Source organism: Hylobates moloch, unplaced genomic scaffold (assembly GCF_009828535.3).
Source record: "Hylobates moloch isolate HMO894 unplaced genomic scaffold, HMol_V3 SCAFFOLD_15, whole genome shotgun sequence".
Taxonomy (NCBI): domain Eukaryota; kingdom Metazoa; phylum Chordata; class Mammalia; order Primates; family Hylobatidae; genus Hylobates; species Hylobates moloch.
Genome location: NW_026652290.1, coordinates 48,106,038 through 48,124,381, shown reverse-complemented (window position 1 = coordinate 48,124,381; position 18,344 = coordinate 48,106,038). Strand labels below are relative to the sequence as shown.

General features: G+C 37.5%; 1 protein-coding gene across 1 annotated transcript in view; it reads left to right on the top strand.

The window, feature by feature from the left end:
- The window catches only part of LOC116484237 (putative coiled-coil domain-containing protein 144B), a 22,132-nt gene extending 5,121 nt beyond the window's left edge, over positions 1 to 17,011 (top strand). The window contains exons 5-8 of the mRNA XM_058428110.1: positions 9,786 to 9,837; positions 11,463 to 11,584; positions 11,869 to 12,010; positions 16,603 to 17,011. Coding sequence (XP_058284093.1) covers positions 9,786 to 9,837; positions 11,463 to 11,584; positions 11,869 to 12,010; positions 16,603 to 16,853 — 567 coding nt within the window. The 3' untranslated portion in view covers positions 16,854 to 17,011. The remainder of the gene's footprint in view (positions 1 to 9,785; positions 9,838 to 11,462; positions 11,585 to 11,868; positions 12,011 to 16,602) is intronic.
- Positions 17,012 to 18,344: the final 1,333 nt, after the last annotated feature.

Genomic DNA, 18,344 nt, shown 5'->3' with positions numbered 1-18,344 from the left:
GCCCAGGCTGGAGTGCAGTGGCACAATCTTGGCTCACTGCAGCCTCCACCTCCCAGGTTCAAGCAATTCTTGTGCCTCAGTCTCCCAAGTAGCTGGGATTAGGGGCATGAGCCACCATGCTTGGCTAATTTTTGTATTTTTAGTAAAGATGGGGTCTCGCCATGTTGGCCAGCTTGGTCTTTGAACTCTTGACCTCAGGTGATCCACCTGCTTTGGCCCCCCAAAGTGTTGGGATTACAGGCATGAGCCACCACACCTGGCCTACACTTGTGTCATTTGCCGTGCAGTTAAGAGCTCTGACTGGAACATGGGTGACTGAACATGAACTTGAGAGCTGCATCTGGGTTCAGTGGTATTGCTCAGCAGGCAGGAAATTCCAGACATAGTTTGTCTATTGCATAGGATGCTATGTCACATGTGAGATTCAAACTCCATTCTGCACCTCTCCCCAGCTTCCTCCTCCCCCTTTCCTTCTCACTTCCTCTCCCTCTTCTTCCCCTCCCCTCCGCTTTTATTTTTCTCTCCTGTTCCCTCTCCTTTTCCTCTCTCACGTTATAAAATTCCTCCTTCATGTCACCAATTGCACCCCTTCCCCTTCTTGCTTCACCTCTTCTGCCTTCATATCTTTTTAAATTTTTTGATTCATTTTTTATTATACTTTAAGTTCTAGGATACATGTGCACAACGTACAGGTTTGTGACATCGGTATACATGTGCCATGTTGGTTTGCTGCACCCATTAACTCGTGATTTACATTAGGTGTTTCTGCTAATGCTATCCATCCCCCTGCCCCCCACCCCATGACAGGCCCTGCCCTGTGTGTTCTCATTGTTCAATTCCCACCTATGAGTGAGAACATGCGGTGTTTGGTTTTCTGTCCTTGTGATAGTTTACTCAGAAAGATGGTTTCCAGCTTCATCCGTGTCCCTGCAAAGAACATGAACTCATCCTTTTTAATGGCTGCATAGTATTCCCTGGTGTTTATGTGCCACATTTTCTTAATCCAGTCTATCATTGGTGGATATTTGGGTTGGTTCCTAGTCTTTGCCATTGTGAATAGTGCTGCAATAAACATACGTGTGTGTGTGTGTCTTTATAGTAGCATGATTTATAATCCTTTGGGTATATACCCAGTAATGGGATCACTGGGTCAAATGGTATTTCTAGTTCTAGATCCTTGAGGAATCGCCACACTGTCTTTCACAATGGTTGAACTAGTTTACACTCCCACCAACAGTGTAAAAGCGTTCCTGTTTCTCCACATCCTCTCCAGCACCTATTGTTTCCTGCCTTTTAATAATTGCCATTCTGACTGGTGTGAGATGGTATCTCACTGTGGTTTTGATTTGCATTTCTCTGATGACCAGTGATGATGAGCATGTTTTCATGTGTTTGTTGGCTGAATAAATGTCTTCTTTTGAGCAGTTTCTGTTCATATCCTTTGCCCACTTTTTGATGGGGTTGTTTGTGTTTTTCTTGTAAATTTGTTTAAGTTCTTTATTAGCCCTTTGTCAGATGGGTAGATTGCACAAATTTTCTCCCATTCTGTAGGTTGCCTGTTCACTCCGATGGTAGTTTCTTTTGCTGTGCAGAAGCCCTTTAGTTTAATTAGATCCCATTTGTCTATTTTGGCTTTTGTTGCCATTGCTTTTGGTGTTTTAGTCATGAAGTCCTTGCCCATGCCTATGTCCTGAATGGTATTGCCTAGGTTTTCTTCTAGGGTTTTTGTGGTTTTAGGTCTAACATTTAAGTCTTTAATCCATCTTGAATTAATTTTTGTCTAAGGTGTAAGGAAGGGATCCAGTTTCAGCTTTCTGCATATGGCTAACCAGTTTTCCCAGCACCATCTATTAAATAGGGAATCCTTTCCCCATTTCTTGTTTTTGTCAGAGTTGTCAAAGATCAGATGGTTGTAGATGTGTGGTGTTATTTCTGAGCTCAAACACCGTGCTGGGAGAACCACTGTTCTCTTCAGAGCTGTCAGACAGGGAGGTTTAAGTCTGCAGACTTTTTTCAACTATGCCCTGCCCCCAGAGATGGAGTCTAGAGGCAGTAGGCCTTGCTGAGCTTTGGTGGGCTCTGCCCATTTTGAGCTTCCCCGGCTTCTTTGTTTACCTACCCAAGCCTCAGCAATGGCAGATGCCCCTTTCCCTGCCAGGCTGCTTCCTGGCAGGTCGATCTCAGACTGCTGTGCTAGCAGTGAGCAAGGCTCTGTAGGTGTGGAACCTGCGGAGCCAGGTATAGGATATAATATCCTGGTGTGCCATTTCCTAAGACCATTGGAAAAGTGCAGTATTTGGGCGGGAGTGTCCCGTTTTTCCAGGTACTGTCTCTCACGGCTTCCCTTGGCTAGGAAAGGGAAATCCTCTGACCCCTTGCACTTCTCGGGAGAGGTGATGCCCCACCCTGCTTCTTCTCACCCTCTTAGTCTGCACCCACTGTCTAACCAGTCCCAGTGAGGTGAACAAGGTACCTCAGTTGGAAATGCAGACATCACCCATCTTCTGCGTTGATCACGCTTGGTGCTGCAGACCGGAGCTCTTCCTATTCGGCTGTCTTAGAATGGAAGCCCAATATATTTGTTAATATAACCACCACTCTCCACTGTTTCTTTTGAAATGCACCTTTATGTTATGTTGCTTATTAAAGCACAGTTAAGTTTTGCCATATATATTTTCCCATATAAATTGCATAAATGCTCATCAAAAACTTAATATATGATGCCAAAGTGAAAAGCTGAGTCTTCTACATTCATTAGGGCAGTTCTCCCACCCTTTGCTAAGACATTGAATTATTTTACCTAAGTCACACTTTTAACCTATCTGATTAATTTGCAGAATTTGTCTGATTCAGCATTATGGAATTGTATCATCTCTTTTGGTGCCACAAAATGCTAGGTAATGGCACTTTAGGTGCTTTGCATTGATCATTTACTCTTTTTTGGCTTTAGCCCAGTTATCAATAGACAGTGGGCTATAGTAGATTCTTATACTATATATCCTCCAGCTATAGACTTTTATGGCTATTGAATGTGAAATTTGGGAAGCATGTCATTTTCAGAATTCCACACTAGCTCAGCAGTTTCACTCTGCTTTTTGTGTTGTGGCAGACTTGTATTTCAGTAAGCTTCTTCACCTTTTGATATCCCATGATTCAAATGAAAAAAAAAAAAAAAAGACAAAAATTAGTAGGGGAAAAGAATAGCTTAGTGCAGAGAAGGGAAATCTTCCTTTCTGTTCCTAAAGCCCCACAGTGTCACATCCTCTCATTCTGGCTGTTTAATTTGGAATCCAAGTGGCAAAGACAGAAGAAGACATGCTTTATGTCTTTGTCTTCTTATTTCTGTGTTTGTGCCAGTCAAGTGAGGTAAAAATTCATAATACATAGTGAAGGGTGGTTGGGAATAAAAGCACAAAATTAAGAAGGGCCTTGTTGAAATTTTGGAAAATTCTGTCTCATTCATTGAAACAGAAATGAAGCTGACTTTACAAAAATGTTGATGATAAAATTATAATAATTACAGTTATATGATAATAGTTCCAGATATGATAAAATTAAAGTAAGCACCAAATATTTTAATGACTATAATTATGATAATTAAACTGAGTCAAGTGATGAAATCAATGAAAACAGAAAAAAGTTATTTGCACTGAATAACTTTTGCTGTAATCCCAGCTACTCAGGAGCCTGAGGCAGGAGAATCGCTTGAAACCAGGAGGCGGAGATTGCGGTGAGCCGTGATCACCCCATTTTACTCCAGCCTGGGCAACAAGAAGAAAACTCTGTCTCAAAACAACAACAACAACAACAACAACAACAAAACAGGAGACAATTATGTGCTATGAAATGAATCTGAATTTGGGCTAATATTCATGATGAACAAATTTTATATTTCATGAGGATATTCAGCCTTCCATTGTTATCAGAAAAATGTAAACTAAAAATGAGATACCATGTTTTCCAATCATATTGATATTTTACTGAAAAAATAGCAAGTATTGGCAAATGTGAAGATGGCATTTTCATACACTTCTGTTAAATGAAATTGATGAATCCTTTTTGCAGGGTGATTTGGTAGAATGTATCAAAATTTCAAATACGTCACTTCTTTAACCTAACAACTTCACTTTTGGGATGTGATCCTACAGGAAAATATGGCTTGTGTAAACACATACACATATGTGTTAAGAACATTTATTACATATAGTATATAACATACAATGGGCTAATAGCTTAAATATATATAATATTAAGTATATATATTTATGTTAAGGATTATTATATATATGTTACATATATATTTATGTATAAGGATGTTTATTATAGCATTGTAATATCAAAAAGTTGGAGATGGCCTGAATCCTTAGCAATAAAGAAATAGTACAGTTGTCATACCCAGAAAATAATGTAGTATGCAATCATTTTAATAAATGAAGTTGTTAGACCTGAACTATACTGATTATTTCACAATTAAAGTATATTTAAAGCCTTTAGTTTGATGACACATCTTAAGCCAGTTTTGTTGGAATTCTCGTAACATCTGCTAAGTTACAAAAGGAAGCTAGCTACATGCTACATTGACACCGTACCTTGTTAGCAACAGAATTGCTAGTTATTAAATTTTTTTGTTTTTTGTTCTCAATGTATGAGTGCTAAAATACCAGATCCTCAAACTAATCTGAATATTGCCAAGAGATTGCACATGGGGATTCATATTCTGTATAAGCATTTTGATATATTGGGTAAAACTTACTAAAATACATCAGAGGATCTTAGATCTACTGAACCAAGAGTTTGACAGCTCTTTTTGTAAAGAGCCAGTTAGTAAATATTTTAGGCTTTGTGAATTATAAAGTGAATAAGTATGGCTGGGTTTCAAGGAAATTTCCTTAGAAAATAGGCAGTGGGATGGATTTGGCCCACAACCACCAAATCCATTTGCTCATGCTTGTGCTAAAACCAAGGTGCTGTTATGCAGTGAATCCTCTTTTTAAAGGTACCCTCCATGCATGCCATTATCCTTCCTTTTAAAAGATAATGTAGTTCAGTAGGAAGCACATCATATTTTTCAACAGTGGCTTCATATAATTTCAACAAATTTGGTTTACAAAATAAGGTTATTTTCTGCACTTGTCACCTTTTATTCTTGTTATAGAATTCCATATTTTGACTATTACTTTGTACATTTGATGTGTATAAAATATTCTAGAGTTAGATGATTTTTATCAAGCAAGAAATACTTATAGTCTTCCTTGGTCTTTATGTATAAGCAGGAGCAAAATGATAATCAGCTTATATAATCTAGAAATGTTCAAGAGGCCTTTTGGTTTTATAAGTTAATGAATTTTTTATTTAATACCTTCGTCTGGCATTTCAAAAATGCCATATAGATACCATTTTAAAAACTTTCAAAGGGTAAAAGTATAGTATGTAGTTATATAAGAATTGAAAAATACAGCTAAACAAGAAGAAAATTAGATCATCTACAGTCATGCCCCTGGGTATGTTGGCCTTGAAAGAATGGTTTATACTCACGGATTCAGATTTCCTGTCCATTCACTCTTGAGCTGACACCAGTAATTTTCACTCCCACCACTCTTCCAAGATTGTTCTGAAGTTTACCACTGATTTGTAAATCTAGACATTGTTTCTTAGACCTCATTTTATTTAACCTGTCAGCAATATTGGACCCAGTGGAAAACTCTCTCTTCCATAACAGTGTCGTCACTTGGCTTTCAGGATCTCACTCGCTCACCTGGCTTTTCTTCCTGCCTTTCTAGTCCATCCATCACGGTCTGTTTTGCTTTCTTCCCATATCCCACCTTTTACACATTGATATGTCCCAGGACTCATATGCCCCAATCTTCTTTCTCATGACTTTTACTACCTTGTGTGTGCTATTGATTTCCAAATGCATGTCTCCAGCCTAGATCTCTCTCCTTAATTCTAGACTTCTATACCAGTCTGCCTACTTGACATCTCTGTTTGATTGGTCACAAACTGTTGGGTTTCACAAACTTACCACGTCCAAGACTGGAGTACTGATATTCTTTCTCATACCTACCCCTCACATAGTCTTTCCTACTTGCATTAATGGCAACTCTTGCAGTTGCTCTGCTAGAAACCAAGGTGTCGTCCTTGACTCACCTCTCTCTCTGACATCTCACATCTAGTCTGTCAGCAGATCTTGTCAGGAGTACCTGAAGAATATATCCAGAAGCCAGTCATATCTTTCATGTCCAAGGCACCACCATCTGCTGTCTAGATGCATGTAATAGACTGTTAATTGGTATTTCTGTTTTTTAAAAAGAATCTTCTTTTCGTCAATCCTTAACTCAGTGGCTGTATTTAAAACATAAGTCAGATGATGTCATTCCTCTGCTCAGACCCGTCTGATTGCTTCCCATTTCACTCTAGTATCAGGGTTCCTCCTCATACCCAGAAGGCAACACACGATATGCCCTGTTCTCTCTCTCACTTAAACTTCTGTTTCTTATTCCCTTTGCTCTGCTTCAGCCACGCTGAACTTCTTGCTCTTTGTTATCCATCACAGTTGCTTAAACACCCAGGCATACCTCTGTACTGGGCAGTTCCCTGTGTCTGGGATGCCTTTTCCTCAGATAGCCTCCTGGCTTTCTCTTTCCATTCCTTCAGTTCTTTACTGAAAAGCCCTTTTCTCAGTAAGGACTTTTCTGGCCATCCTAAAATTCCCACCACCCCCTCCTCTCAAACCTGTAAACATTTCATTTTCCTGCTTTAGTTTTTCTCCCCTAACACTGTATATGTTGCCTAATCTATCTACTGTTATTGTGTTTATTTCACTCCCACAAGTAGGAGTAGGGCCTAGCATGCAATAAGTAGCTACTCAATAAATATGTATTAAATGAGCAAGTGGAGTTTACCCTTCGGTGTATTGTTTTAAACATTAGACTGATTCTCACGTAAAAAAAAAGAAAAAAAAAGGCTTGACATGGGCTCATTCTAACACTTTTGCCTAGTGATTATATGCATTTTTGGATTTTTTGGCTCTTTGTAGTAAGCTACTTTCTTTATGTTAATAGTTTTCCATTTAGAGAGAAAAGCTCAACATTGTGGTTACTCACTATTTATTCTTTTACTAATGATCATGATAGTTTTACTTCTGATAAAATGGATCAAAGGAGTTACAGACTTCACTGGTAATTTATAAAGAAAATTAAAATATAAGGGTGGTAAATTTAATGGACTTAAAAATTGTTTCCAAGTGATTATGAACCTTCGGTATTTGAAGTTAAAAGACAAAGTTGGAATGTGTTGCTTTCTATAAGAGAGCTATGCTCATCAGGCAATCTGTATTCTGACAGAGCAGCTGTTGATCTTACATAGGGTTGTGGGAGCAGCAGACTTGAAGGATTGGCAGACTCTCAGCAGCATAAGAGGGTTGACATCATCTGGAGAAACATGGCTATCTGAGTGAGGCTGCTGTGGGTTAGTTAACACTCCCAGGCTTGTGGATTGGAGTGAGTTTGTGTTTGATTGGCTGTCTTTCAGAAGCAGGTGGCCCACATTGATACTGGTTGGTGAGAGAGGCCAATGGTCACTGATTGATTGACTGTATTTAGAACTGGCTGTGGGTGGTTGCTTATTACTACCATGGCTACAGGTCAGTTCTTTCCTAAGTTTGGGGCAACTTTAAACTGCAGTTTTCTGTTTAAAAGTTGCCTTCCATCAACTATGTTTAAAATGAAAATGGTTTCATATTCCAGAACTATAGACTTAATTTGGAAGTGTGGGTCAAGAGGAATTGTTTAATAATTGCTGTCAGGAAGATCTCATTTTTTTAATGCTTAGTCTTAACCAGAAGAATTCTCTACATAGTTAAAAACAAACAAACAAAAAGCAATTATTAGTTTTGTTTCAGTTTTTGTTATTTTCAGAGACTTCTGCTAAACTCCTAATATAATCTCCAGTGGGAAATGTTTGTCTCTTTGTTAATGTATGTATTTATATGATAGTGATACTCTTTTTTTTATTCCTTAATCTTTTTTTGTTCACTTTCTGTTCCATGCAATGATAGTGATATAATGTGTGTTTACTTCATAAAAAAAAATTTCAATTTTCTGCTGGCAAATCCAGCTTTTTATATTAAGACTAAATACTAGACTAAACATGTAAGAAATTTACCAAATTATTTTATTTTCAAACAAACTTATATAACTAATCAGAATATTGCTATTTTTGAACTATATATAATGACTATAATGACATTTAGGAATTTTAACAGTAAGATTTTTTTCTTCCCAAGACATTTTCCTGATTTCTTTCACGTAATATGTGCCTGTTATTTTTAAAACTTTGTTTAAACTGTTTAAACATTATTATATTTAAAAATAAACCCAAAACATAGCACAGATCTAAATATGAGTTTCATGTGTAAGAGTCATTGCCTGTATGCAGTGGACTCCAGCTTTTTTTTTTTTTTCTTGATGATAGAGTCTCACTCTTTCACAGGGCTGGAGTGCAGTGGCAATCTCAGCTCACTGCAACCTCTGGCTCCTGGATTCAAGCGATTCTCCTGCCTCAGCCTCCCGAGTAGCTAGGACTACAGGCATGCCACCAATCCCAGCTAATTTGTGTATTTTTAGTAGAGACGGGGTTTCTCCGTGTTGGCCAGGATGGTCTTGATCTACTGACCTCGTGATCCACCCGTCTCAGCCTCCCAAAGTGCTGGGATTACAGGCATGAGCCACTGCACCCTGCTGACTCCAACTTTTTAGTGTAGCATTCATCTTCCATTCTTAGTTTCCTTGTGTTTTACACTTTTCCTTTCAAGTTCCTAGGAAACACCTAGACTCCATGGGACTAATCTTTGTGCTGTCATTCCATTCTCCAAGTAGAGTAGTTTTCTCTGTTTTTCCCTGGTGAGCTCCTCTTATATTTTGCCTCTTCTGTAATGCCTGCTTTGTGCTAAAATATAACTTTTCATATATCAACTTTTAAACTACACATTGTATCATAATTGCATATTACCTGGTTTTTGAGGCAGGAAATATATATTTATATGTTGTTGGTAATTCATAACTGTGTTTTTTAAATTAATGAATTGAGATGGGAAGAGTTGGAATTTTACAAAAATTTTTTTATTCATTATCAGTAGAATTATTATAAAACATTGGCTTTTTATAGTTTTTTTAACTTCTGGTACTGCGTTACATATCAAGGAAGGAAAGAAATATGAAAATAAAAAATGGACCACAAAATAGTCTGTGATTACACCAGTGTTTGAGAAGGCTAATTTAGTAACTCATGATCTGCTACAAGGAGATGATGACAGCAGCTTAAGTGAAATAGATGAGGATGAAAGAAGTTAAAATGTATAAGTTCTTTATTTCTCTGAGAAAGAACATTTGCAGTGGTTACTTTTCCTGGAAATAGAATAATGTAGTCTGCCAAAGCTAGAGAATACTCAACTATATCCACGCTGAAAGACTGATTACAGTGAGGGCTGGTGACTTTGACAAGGAACAGTTTCAATAAATAATTGCCGTGGAATCCTGACTATAGTGGATAAGCATAGACACCCCTTGAGGGAACCGTTATTGGGAAAGGCATTAGAGAAATGAGTGATAAATGAAGAAGAATGTGGGATTCAAGGGAATTTTCTTTCTTTTTTATTTTAAAATAGAAGCTTTTAGAATGTATTAGTATGCTGCTGGGAACAATATGGACAAGAAGAACATGTTTATGAGATTTAATTTTGTTCATATGTCTAAGTGTTTGAAAGCTCAATTCATTATCTTTTATAGATTTTTAGCAAACTAATTGTCCTTAAAGTGCTTATTCATGTAGAGTTTTATGGTAAGAGTTTGTTCCTTCAGCATTGTTTCAGAAATGTAACATATTAGTGTAACTGAACATATAAATGGTGACTTGAAATTTAAACTATCATATGCAGAGTATTTAAAATTGTGAACTAATAAACATGCAAACACTTAGGCCATACTGAATATAATTTAAACATCCCTTGATGAATAGGTATGATCTGCTAAGGTACTCTAAAATGTCAGGTGTATCAACTTTATAGTTGTTTAGATTCTGGGGAGAAGGGGAAGGTTTTGTTCAAGTACTTTAGAAAAGCTAACTGTTGACAATCTATCACAGATTATTACTTCTGGATTATAAAGTTGTTTTTGGGTTTTTGTTTGTTTGTTTGTGTTTTTGAGACAGAGTCTTGCTCTGTCACCCAGGCTAGAGTGCAGTGGTGCGATCTCGGCTCACTGCAACCTCCACCTTCCAGGTTCAAGCGATTCTCCTGCCTCAGTCTCCTGAGTAGCCAGGATTATAGACGCCCGCCACCGCGCCCAGCTAATTTTTGTATTTTTAGTAGAGATGGGGTTTCACCATCTTGGCCAGGCTGGTCTTGAACTCCCAACCTTGTGATCCACCCGCCTCAGCCTCCCAAGGTGCTGAGATTACAGGCTTGAGCCACTGCGCCCGGCCTATAAAGTTTTTTTTTTTAAATATTTAATCAGGTTGACCCACAATGGATTATAATGTTCTAAAGTATCAAAACCATGTTTCCCTGTACCAACATTGCCATCAGCATGTATTGTGTGCTCAATGAGTATTTATTTGTTGAATGCATGAATAAATGGGTGAATACATGAATGAACACCTGTTGATGGATTTCATTAAAAATAATTTTTAGTTTTTTGAAAATAGGTTTACGAACTTGCCTCTGTATAAAGTTTTTTTATTGGAAAAAAATGCAAGATTCTGGAATTATTATTTATAGTTGTAGTCAGAAATGGAATGACAATGTGGTTTCATCTGCTATCATCTCTCTTTAAAACACTTGAAAACAAATGTTACCTTCACAGCATATCATGAAACACATGTTTCTGAAGCAGAATTCTTGGGTTTGAGTGCTGGGTCTGCTACTGGCCAGCTGTATGGGCTGAGGAAAGTCATGTGGCCCTTCTGTGCCTGTGTTCTTTCTTTATAAAATACTTAATATGTTACTGACTTCACAGAATTGTTATGAGGTTTACATGAGTTTGACACATGGACAGTGCTCAGAATGATGCATAGTAACTGCATAGCAAGTCCAGAAAAAGCTAACTAATATCATCATTAAAAAGGGGTTTCTCTTATATAAGAATGTGAGTAATATTTTCCAAATAGGTTTTAGTGCCCGTAAAAGCTTGTTTTTATTGAAAAGGATAACAGTGAGAAAACCCTGGTATATTTGTTTTTATCACATAATGCAGGTAACACATTTTTTTTCTTTTGGTTTTACTATTAGAAATCTTGACCTAAATTTAATTCTTTGCAATGATATTAGTAGTCGCAAATTTCTTTATCCCTTAATGTTGCTGTTTCTGTTTATAGTTTAATGTCCATTGTAGAAAATTACTATATTTTACATTACCTGTAAAAAAAATTACCTGTACACTTGATGAATAGAAGTAATACAAATGCAGATATTTTATATGATAAAACAATATTATTAGATATTCTTTGTATTTTACATCTTTGCTATTTTTCTAAAGGAATTGTTTCTTTTTTCAGGCCTGCAGATAAAACATCTAATGAAAAGAACAAGGTATTGTAAAAAAGTAAATGATCTAAAATATTATTTAAAAAAAATTCTAAAAGGTAAAATGAAAAAAAACAGGATGTTTTGTTGTAAAACTGTTTGCTTAGAAAAAGTGATTAGGAAACAGTAGCCATTGATAACAGTACAGTTTAAGAACAATCTGTTGCTTTAAAGAAGTACCTGTGTTTTTGCTCATCAAAAAAAAAAAAAGGAGAAATACCACTTCTGTACATTTAGCATATGCTATAAATCTTCGAGGACATTTTGAAACAGTATTATTTATCTTACAGGTCAAAAACCAAATACATCCTGGGGCTGACTTTGCTGACTCAGTGGGGCCATCTGAAACAGCCTCAGAGGTTTGTGAGTTGTCTCACTCTATTCATGAGAATTTTATATTGCTGATTGAACAACTTGGAATGGAGTGTAAAGGTAGGACCATTGCATAAATGCAAGGCCTTTTGATGTATCCTGCAGTAGTGTGTGTATACGTTGCTGAGAACTGACATGTGATAGTGAAGCGCATCTCAGAAATATGCTCAGTGTTAAAATAGAGAACTAACTTATACTCTACACCAAAGAGCTGTAACTCCACTGTACTTTTCTTAGTGTGAGTGGCACTCCCAGTCTTTTTGTTGACTCTGTTTCTCTCCTATTCCTTCCCCCAATGTCAGGTTACCATTTTTTCTCCACCTGGAATGCTGCAGAAATCTTAGGAATCTTAGAACTGTTTTCCTGAATACCCCACCTCCTAAAACCATGGTCTACTCTGCATTCATAATGATGTATTTTTAAAAATTCGGATCTGATCATGTTACTCCTTTGCTTATAACTCAGCTACTACTTCTCATTGCTATAAGGTTAGAGATCTGAATCCTCTAGCTTTATCCTACATCGTTTTTACGCTTCTCTTTCTGTGTCCCACCCAGTATCTTAGATGTTTGTTTGAGCAGTTGATAGCTTCAGTGAGGTATAACTGATATATGATAGACTGCAAGTCTATAAAATATACAGTCATATGCACATGTGAAACCATCACCATAATCAAGAGAGTTAACATGTTCATCATGGCTGGGCGCGGTGGCTCACGCTTGTAATCCCAGCACTTTGGGAGGCCGAGGCGGACGGATCACGAGGTCAGGAGATCGAGACCACAGTGAAACTCCGTCTCTACTAAAAATACAAAAAATTAGCCGGGCGTGGTGGCGGGCGCCTGTAGTCCCAGCTACTCGGAGAGGCTGAGGCAGGAGAATGGCCTGAACCCGGGAGGCGGAGCTTGCAGTGAGCCGAGATTGCGCCACTGCACTCCAGCCTGGGCGACAGAGCGAGACTCCGTCTCAAAAAAACAAACAAACAAAAAAAAAACATGTTCATCATCCATAAAAGTCTCTTCCTGTCCCTTTGTATTACTTTATTAAGAAACTGCTAAATTGTTTTCCAAAGTATTTGTATTGATTTTCCATTCCAACCAGTAGTATACGACATTTCTTGTTGTTCTGTATCATCACAAGCTCTTATTATTGCTGTTTTTTAATTTTGAAATTTTAGCCATTCTGATGGGTGTGTATTATGCATATCATTATGGTTTTAATGTACATTACCCTAAAGATTAATAATGTTGAGCATCCTGTATGTGCTTATTTGCCACCTGTGTATCTTCTTTGGTGAACTGTCTTTTCCAATCTCTGTAGCTTATGAACATTTAAAATTGAGATTCGATTCAGTAAGCTTTTTTACATACACCAAAGGTAGTCAAACCTTTTTCATTTTCAAAGTATTATCTTACTAAACATAGTAAATATTTTAAACTTGCGACAAAATGGTCTCTGTCACAGCCATTCAACTCTGCCATTGTAGTATGAGACCAGCCATAGACAATACATGTGTTAAAAAACACAGCTGCGTTCCAATAAAACTTTATCTGCAAAAATAAGAAGCTGCCCCACAGGTTGGATTTTACCTATCCCTATTATGTGATCATGATTGTGAATAAAGACAGTTTTACTTCTTCCTTTCAACTCAGGTAGCTTCTATTTTCTTTTCTTTCCTAACTGCACTGGCTTCAGTACAGTGCTGACTAAAATAGTGAAAGGAGACATTCCTGTATTGTTCCTGATCTTACAGGGAAAGCACTTAGTTTTTCATCATGACACATGTTAGCTGAGGTTTATCAGAGATGCTCTTTATCATGCTGATGGCATTCCCTTGTATTCTTTGGTTATTGAGAAGGATTTTTCTTTTTAAATCAGGAATGAATGTTGTATTTTATCAAATGCCTCTATATACTAAGATGATCATATGGTTCTTCTCTTTTAGTTTTTTAGTGTGGTGAATAACTGATACTTTAATGTCAAACCAACCCTGTATTTGGGGATAAACCCCACTTGTTTATGATGTATCATCCTTATAATATATCATTGGATTTGATTTGCCAAGGTTTTATTTAGAAAGTTTTAAAAGGCGATTTTTTAGAGTAGTTTTAGCTTCACAGCAAAACTGAAAGTAAGGCACAGAGATTATCCCTGTACTCCCTGCCCCCACACGTGCATAGCCTCCACAATTATCAATATCCTCATCAGAGTGGTACACTTGATCTCATTGATGATCCTGAATTGATAATCATAATCACCCAAAGTCCATAGTTTATATTAGGGCTCAGTCTCGGTGTCTTACATTCTGTGAATCTGGACAAAGGTATAAGGACATGTATTTATCATTGAAGTATTATCCAATTACCTCATGTATTTTGAAGCTGTTATTAGGTGCACACACATTTAAGATTACATGTTCTTGATTAACTGAACTTTTTAAAGTCATTAGGAAATGACTGTTTATAGCTGGTAATTTTTTTTTTTTTTTTTTTTTTGTGAAATCTACTTTGGTATTAATGTAGCCATTTCTTCTCAGGCTTCTTTTGTTAACTTTTAGCCTGGTATATCTTTTTCCATCCTTTTGAACAATTTATGTTTTTACATTTAAAGTACTTTTGTTAATAGGAAACATGGAGTAGCTTCTTGCATTTTTATCCAGTCTGACAATCTGCCTTTTAATTGAGATGTTTAGGCCAGTTCCGTTTATAATGTGCTTATTGATACAGTGAGGTTTGTCTGTCATCAAGCTGTTTGATTTCCATTGGTCCCCGCAGTTCTTTGTTCTCTTTTCTTCTTTTTCTGCTTTCTTCTCAATTAGTCCAGTAATTTTTATGATTTATTTTTATCTCCCTTTTATGGCTTATTAGCAATAACTATTTTTTTTCTATCTTAGTGGTTGCACTACAATTTATAGTATATGATTTTAACTTATCACTGTCCGTCTTCCAAAAATATTATGGCATATCATATTTGGCATAAGAAAATTATGAATTAAAACCCAAACATTGTCTGTTCTCACTTGTAAGTGGGAGCTATGCCGTGAGGATGCAGGGGCATAAGAATGATACAATAGAGGTTGGGGACTTGGGGGAAAAGGGGGAGGGGGGGAGGGATAAAAGACTATGGACTGGGTACAGTGTATGCTGCTTGGGTGATGGGTACACCAAAATCTCAGAAACCACCACTAAAGAACTTATTCATGTAACCAAAGACCACCTGTTCCCCAAAAACCTACTGAAATTTTTTAAAAAAGAAAATTAGAATAGTATACTTTCATTTCCTCTCTCCCAGCCAGATACTTCTAGATTTGTAGGATTATAATTTTCTTTAAATTTAGAAAGTTTTGGCCATTCTTTTTTTATTTTTCTGTCTCTCTTTTTCCCTCTTTGGGGACTTATTCCTGCTTGAAGTTTTCTCATAGTTCACTGATGTCTCAAATTTATGAATCTTCTCTTTGGTGGTGTCTAATCTGTGTTCACTTCCATCCATTGTAGCTTTCATTCTTGACATTGTAATTTAAATCTCTACAAGTGTAGTTTGCTTAAAAAAAATCTTCCGTGTCTCTGCCTATCTGCTTGAGCTTAATTTTAATATACAGTTGAGTTCCATATGAACAGCTTGATCTTTCTGATCTTGCTTTTATGATTTGGTCTAGTTTCCTGCTCCTGAGGCAAGAGCTTTGTGATGACTCTATTCGTTGCCATGCAAATTCTGAGTTTTCCCAGTGTCACTCATGGAAATGAACACTCTTTGGCACATTGTGAGCACCAGACATGTTTCTTTCCAATTTTTTTGAGATTTTTTTTTTCCCCTTGGTCTGGGGCAGTTTTCTGGCACACATGTGCTGTTTGTTACTCTGCTAGATACCCAGGAGGTATTTTTGCAGATCTTCAGTGTTCTTTCCCTGTACTCTGTCTCCTTTCTGGTGTTCTGTTTTGTGATCTCTGTCTGCCTTGGTTTTACCAGACTCTCGGCTTCATCATCTTATCTCAGGGAATCTGGTGGACTCTGTCAGTTTGTTCTCTCTGTGCGGTAGCCTGGAAATTCCGTGAAGGCAGGGAGCTGGAATGTTGGATGAATTTCTTGTTTCCTGTCTTATGGGGGTAATTGTCTTCATTACCTGAAGTCCACTGCCTGGTAAATCATTGTACAATATATTTTGTCTGTTTTATTTTTGGTTGTTTCAGGCAAGAAGGTAAATCAGTACTTGCTGTCCATCATGGCCAGAAGCAGATTGCAGCAGAGCTTCAGCACCTGCTGTTGACTGCCTAGGATGCTTTTCCATCCCTTTGCTTAACTGCTTCCTTCTCACTCTTCATTTCTCAGTGTAGTCATCTCTTCCTCAGGGAAATCTTCCCTGGGCCCAGTATAGATAAAATTCTCCTATGTCATCATAGAACTCTGTTTTCTTACACCATCTATCTGAATTTATAATTGTCACATTTGTCTTTGCTCCTCACTACTCTTAAGGCTAAATGAGAGCGGAGGTCTTGTCTGTTTTATCTGCAGAGCTTGGTAGAATATCTGCCACATTGTAGGCACTCAGTGCATAATTGTTCAATGTGTGAAGGAGACAATGTTAAAATGCACAGTCCTTTATACCTAAAAAGTACTCATATACTTTATTTCCACCTTGTTTTCTCCCTGACACAGATTCTCTTAGCCTATCAAGAATCCAAGACACATTTTGTTTATATGAACACTTACTGGAACTTAAGAATAATGACTATGAACGACTTACAGAAAAAATTAAGCAAATGGAAAATATGGTCAGTGTACTACAAAAGGAGCTACCTGAAACGAAAAAGACAAAATTACAGTTAGAGCTTCAAAAAATTGAATGGGAGAAAGAGGTGTACAGTTTGAAGTATGATATTCTAGTTCTAAATAAATATTTATACTAAAGATAATATATCAGAATTTTTGTAATTGCTGACTTACCTTCTGGGGATTAATGGGGGAGAAATCTTGGTCTTGTGGAATATGAAATTCTTGGAAATAATAAAACATGATTAACTGTGAACTCTTCTAATAAATAAATGCATATTCTTTGCAATCTTAATGGCCATATAGACGTCCATCATGTGAAATCTTGTTATTCATTTAACAAATCGTAATTTGGGTTTTAAAATTATTTTGTATTTATAATTAATGATGTAAGGAACATCTTTTATCATTATGATTATTTGTAGACATGGTCTCACTCTGTGCCTAAGGCTGGAGTTCACTGGTGTGATCATACCTCCCTGCAGCCTTGAACTCCATCCTACTTCCTCAGCGTCCTAAGTAGTTGGGACTCCAGGTGCACGTTCCCATGCTTGGCTAAGTTTGTAAGCGTTTTGTAGAGACAGGGTCTCACTATGTTGCTCACGATCATCTCCAACTCCCGACCTCAAGCATTCCTTCTGCCTTGGCCTCCCAAATCGTTAGTATTACAGGAGTGAGCCATCATGCCCAGCCCAGAGCATTTTTTTATATAAATCTTTTTCTACATTCCTAAACTGTTTACTTTGAATAAATTCTGCAATATAGAATTATTTGGTTGAAACGTAGGAACTTTTTAAAAAGATCTTTGATCAATATTTCTTAATTTTTCACAAGAATGTTTGTGTTAATTTACAGTTCAACCAACAGAGCATGAACTGGTCACTTTTCTAAACCCAAAGTAATTTTTAAAATATTTATACAGTCTTATTCTTTTTGAAAACTTTTTTTTTAATTTCATAGATTTAGGGTTCCAGGCGGTTTTTGGTTAAATAGATGAATTGTATGGTGGTGAAGTCTGGGATTTTAGTGCGCCCATCACCCGAGTAGTACACATTGTACCTCAGTAGGTAGTTTCTCATCCCTCACCCTCCTCCCACACTCCCCGACTTCTGATTCTCCGATGTCCATTATACCACTCTGTCTGCATTTGTGCACCCATAGCTTAACAGTGCCAGTGCCAAGGAGGTGACCCAGCTCTGGCACAGTGTCCAGGAGTTGGAGATTGAGCTGCAGTCTCAGCTCAGCAAGGTTGGTAGTTCTGCTGTAGACCCTTTGCCAAGGTGGGGCACAGGAAGGCTTTGCAGCCCAGGAGTGGGAAGAAGAGGAGTTATAATGTTGCATCCCTCTTAAAGCCTTCTCCTGACCCTTAGAAAGCAGCCCTGGAGAAGAGCTTGGAAGACACGAAGAATCACTACTGTGGCCAGCTGCAGATGATCCAGGAGCAGATCAGTAACTTGGAGGCCCAGATCACTGAGGTCCGGCAAGAGATCGAGTGCCAGAATCAGGAATACAGCCTTCTGCTCAGCATTAAGATGCAGCTGGAGCAGGAAATCGAGACCCACTGCAACCTCCTTGAGGGAGGCCAGGAAGACTTGTAGGTGCCCCAGGATTCAGTGGAACCCCTGGGG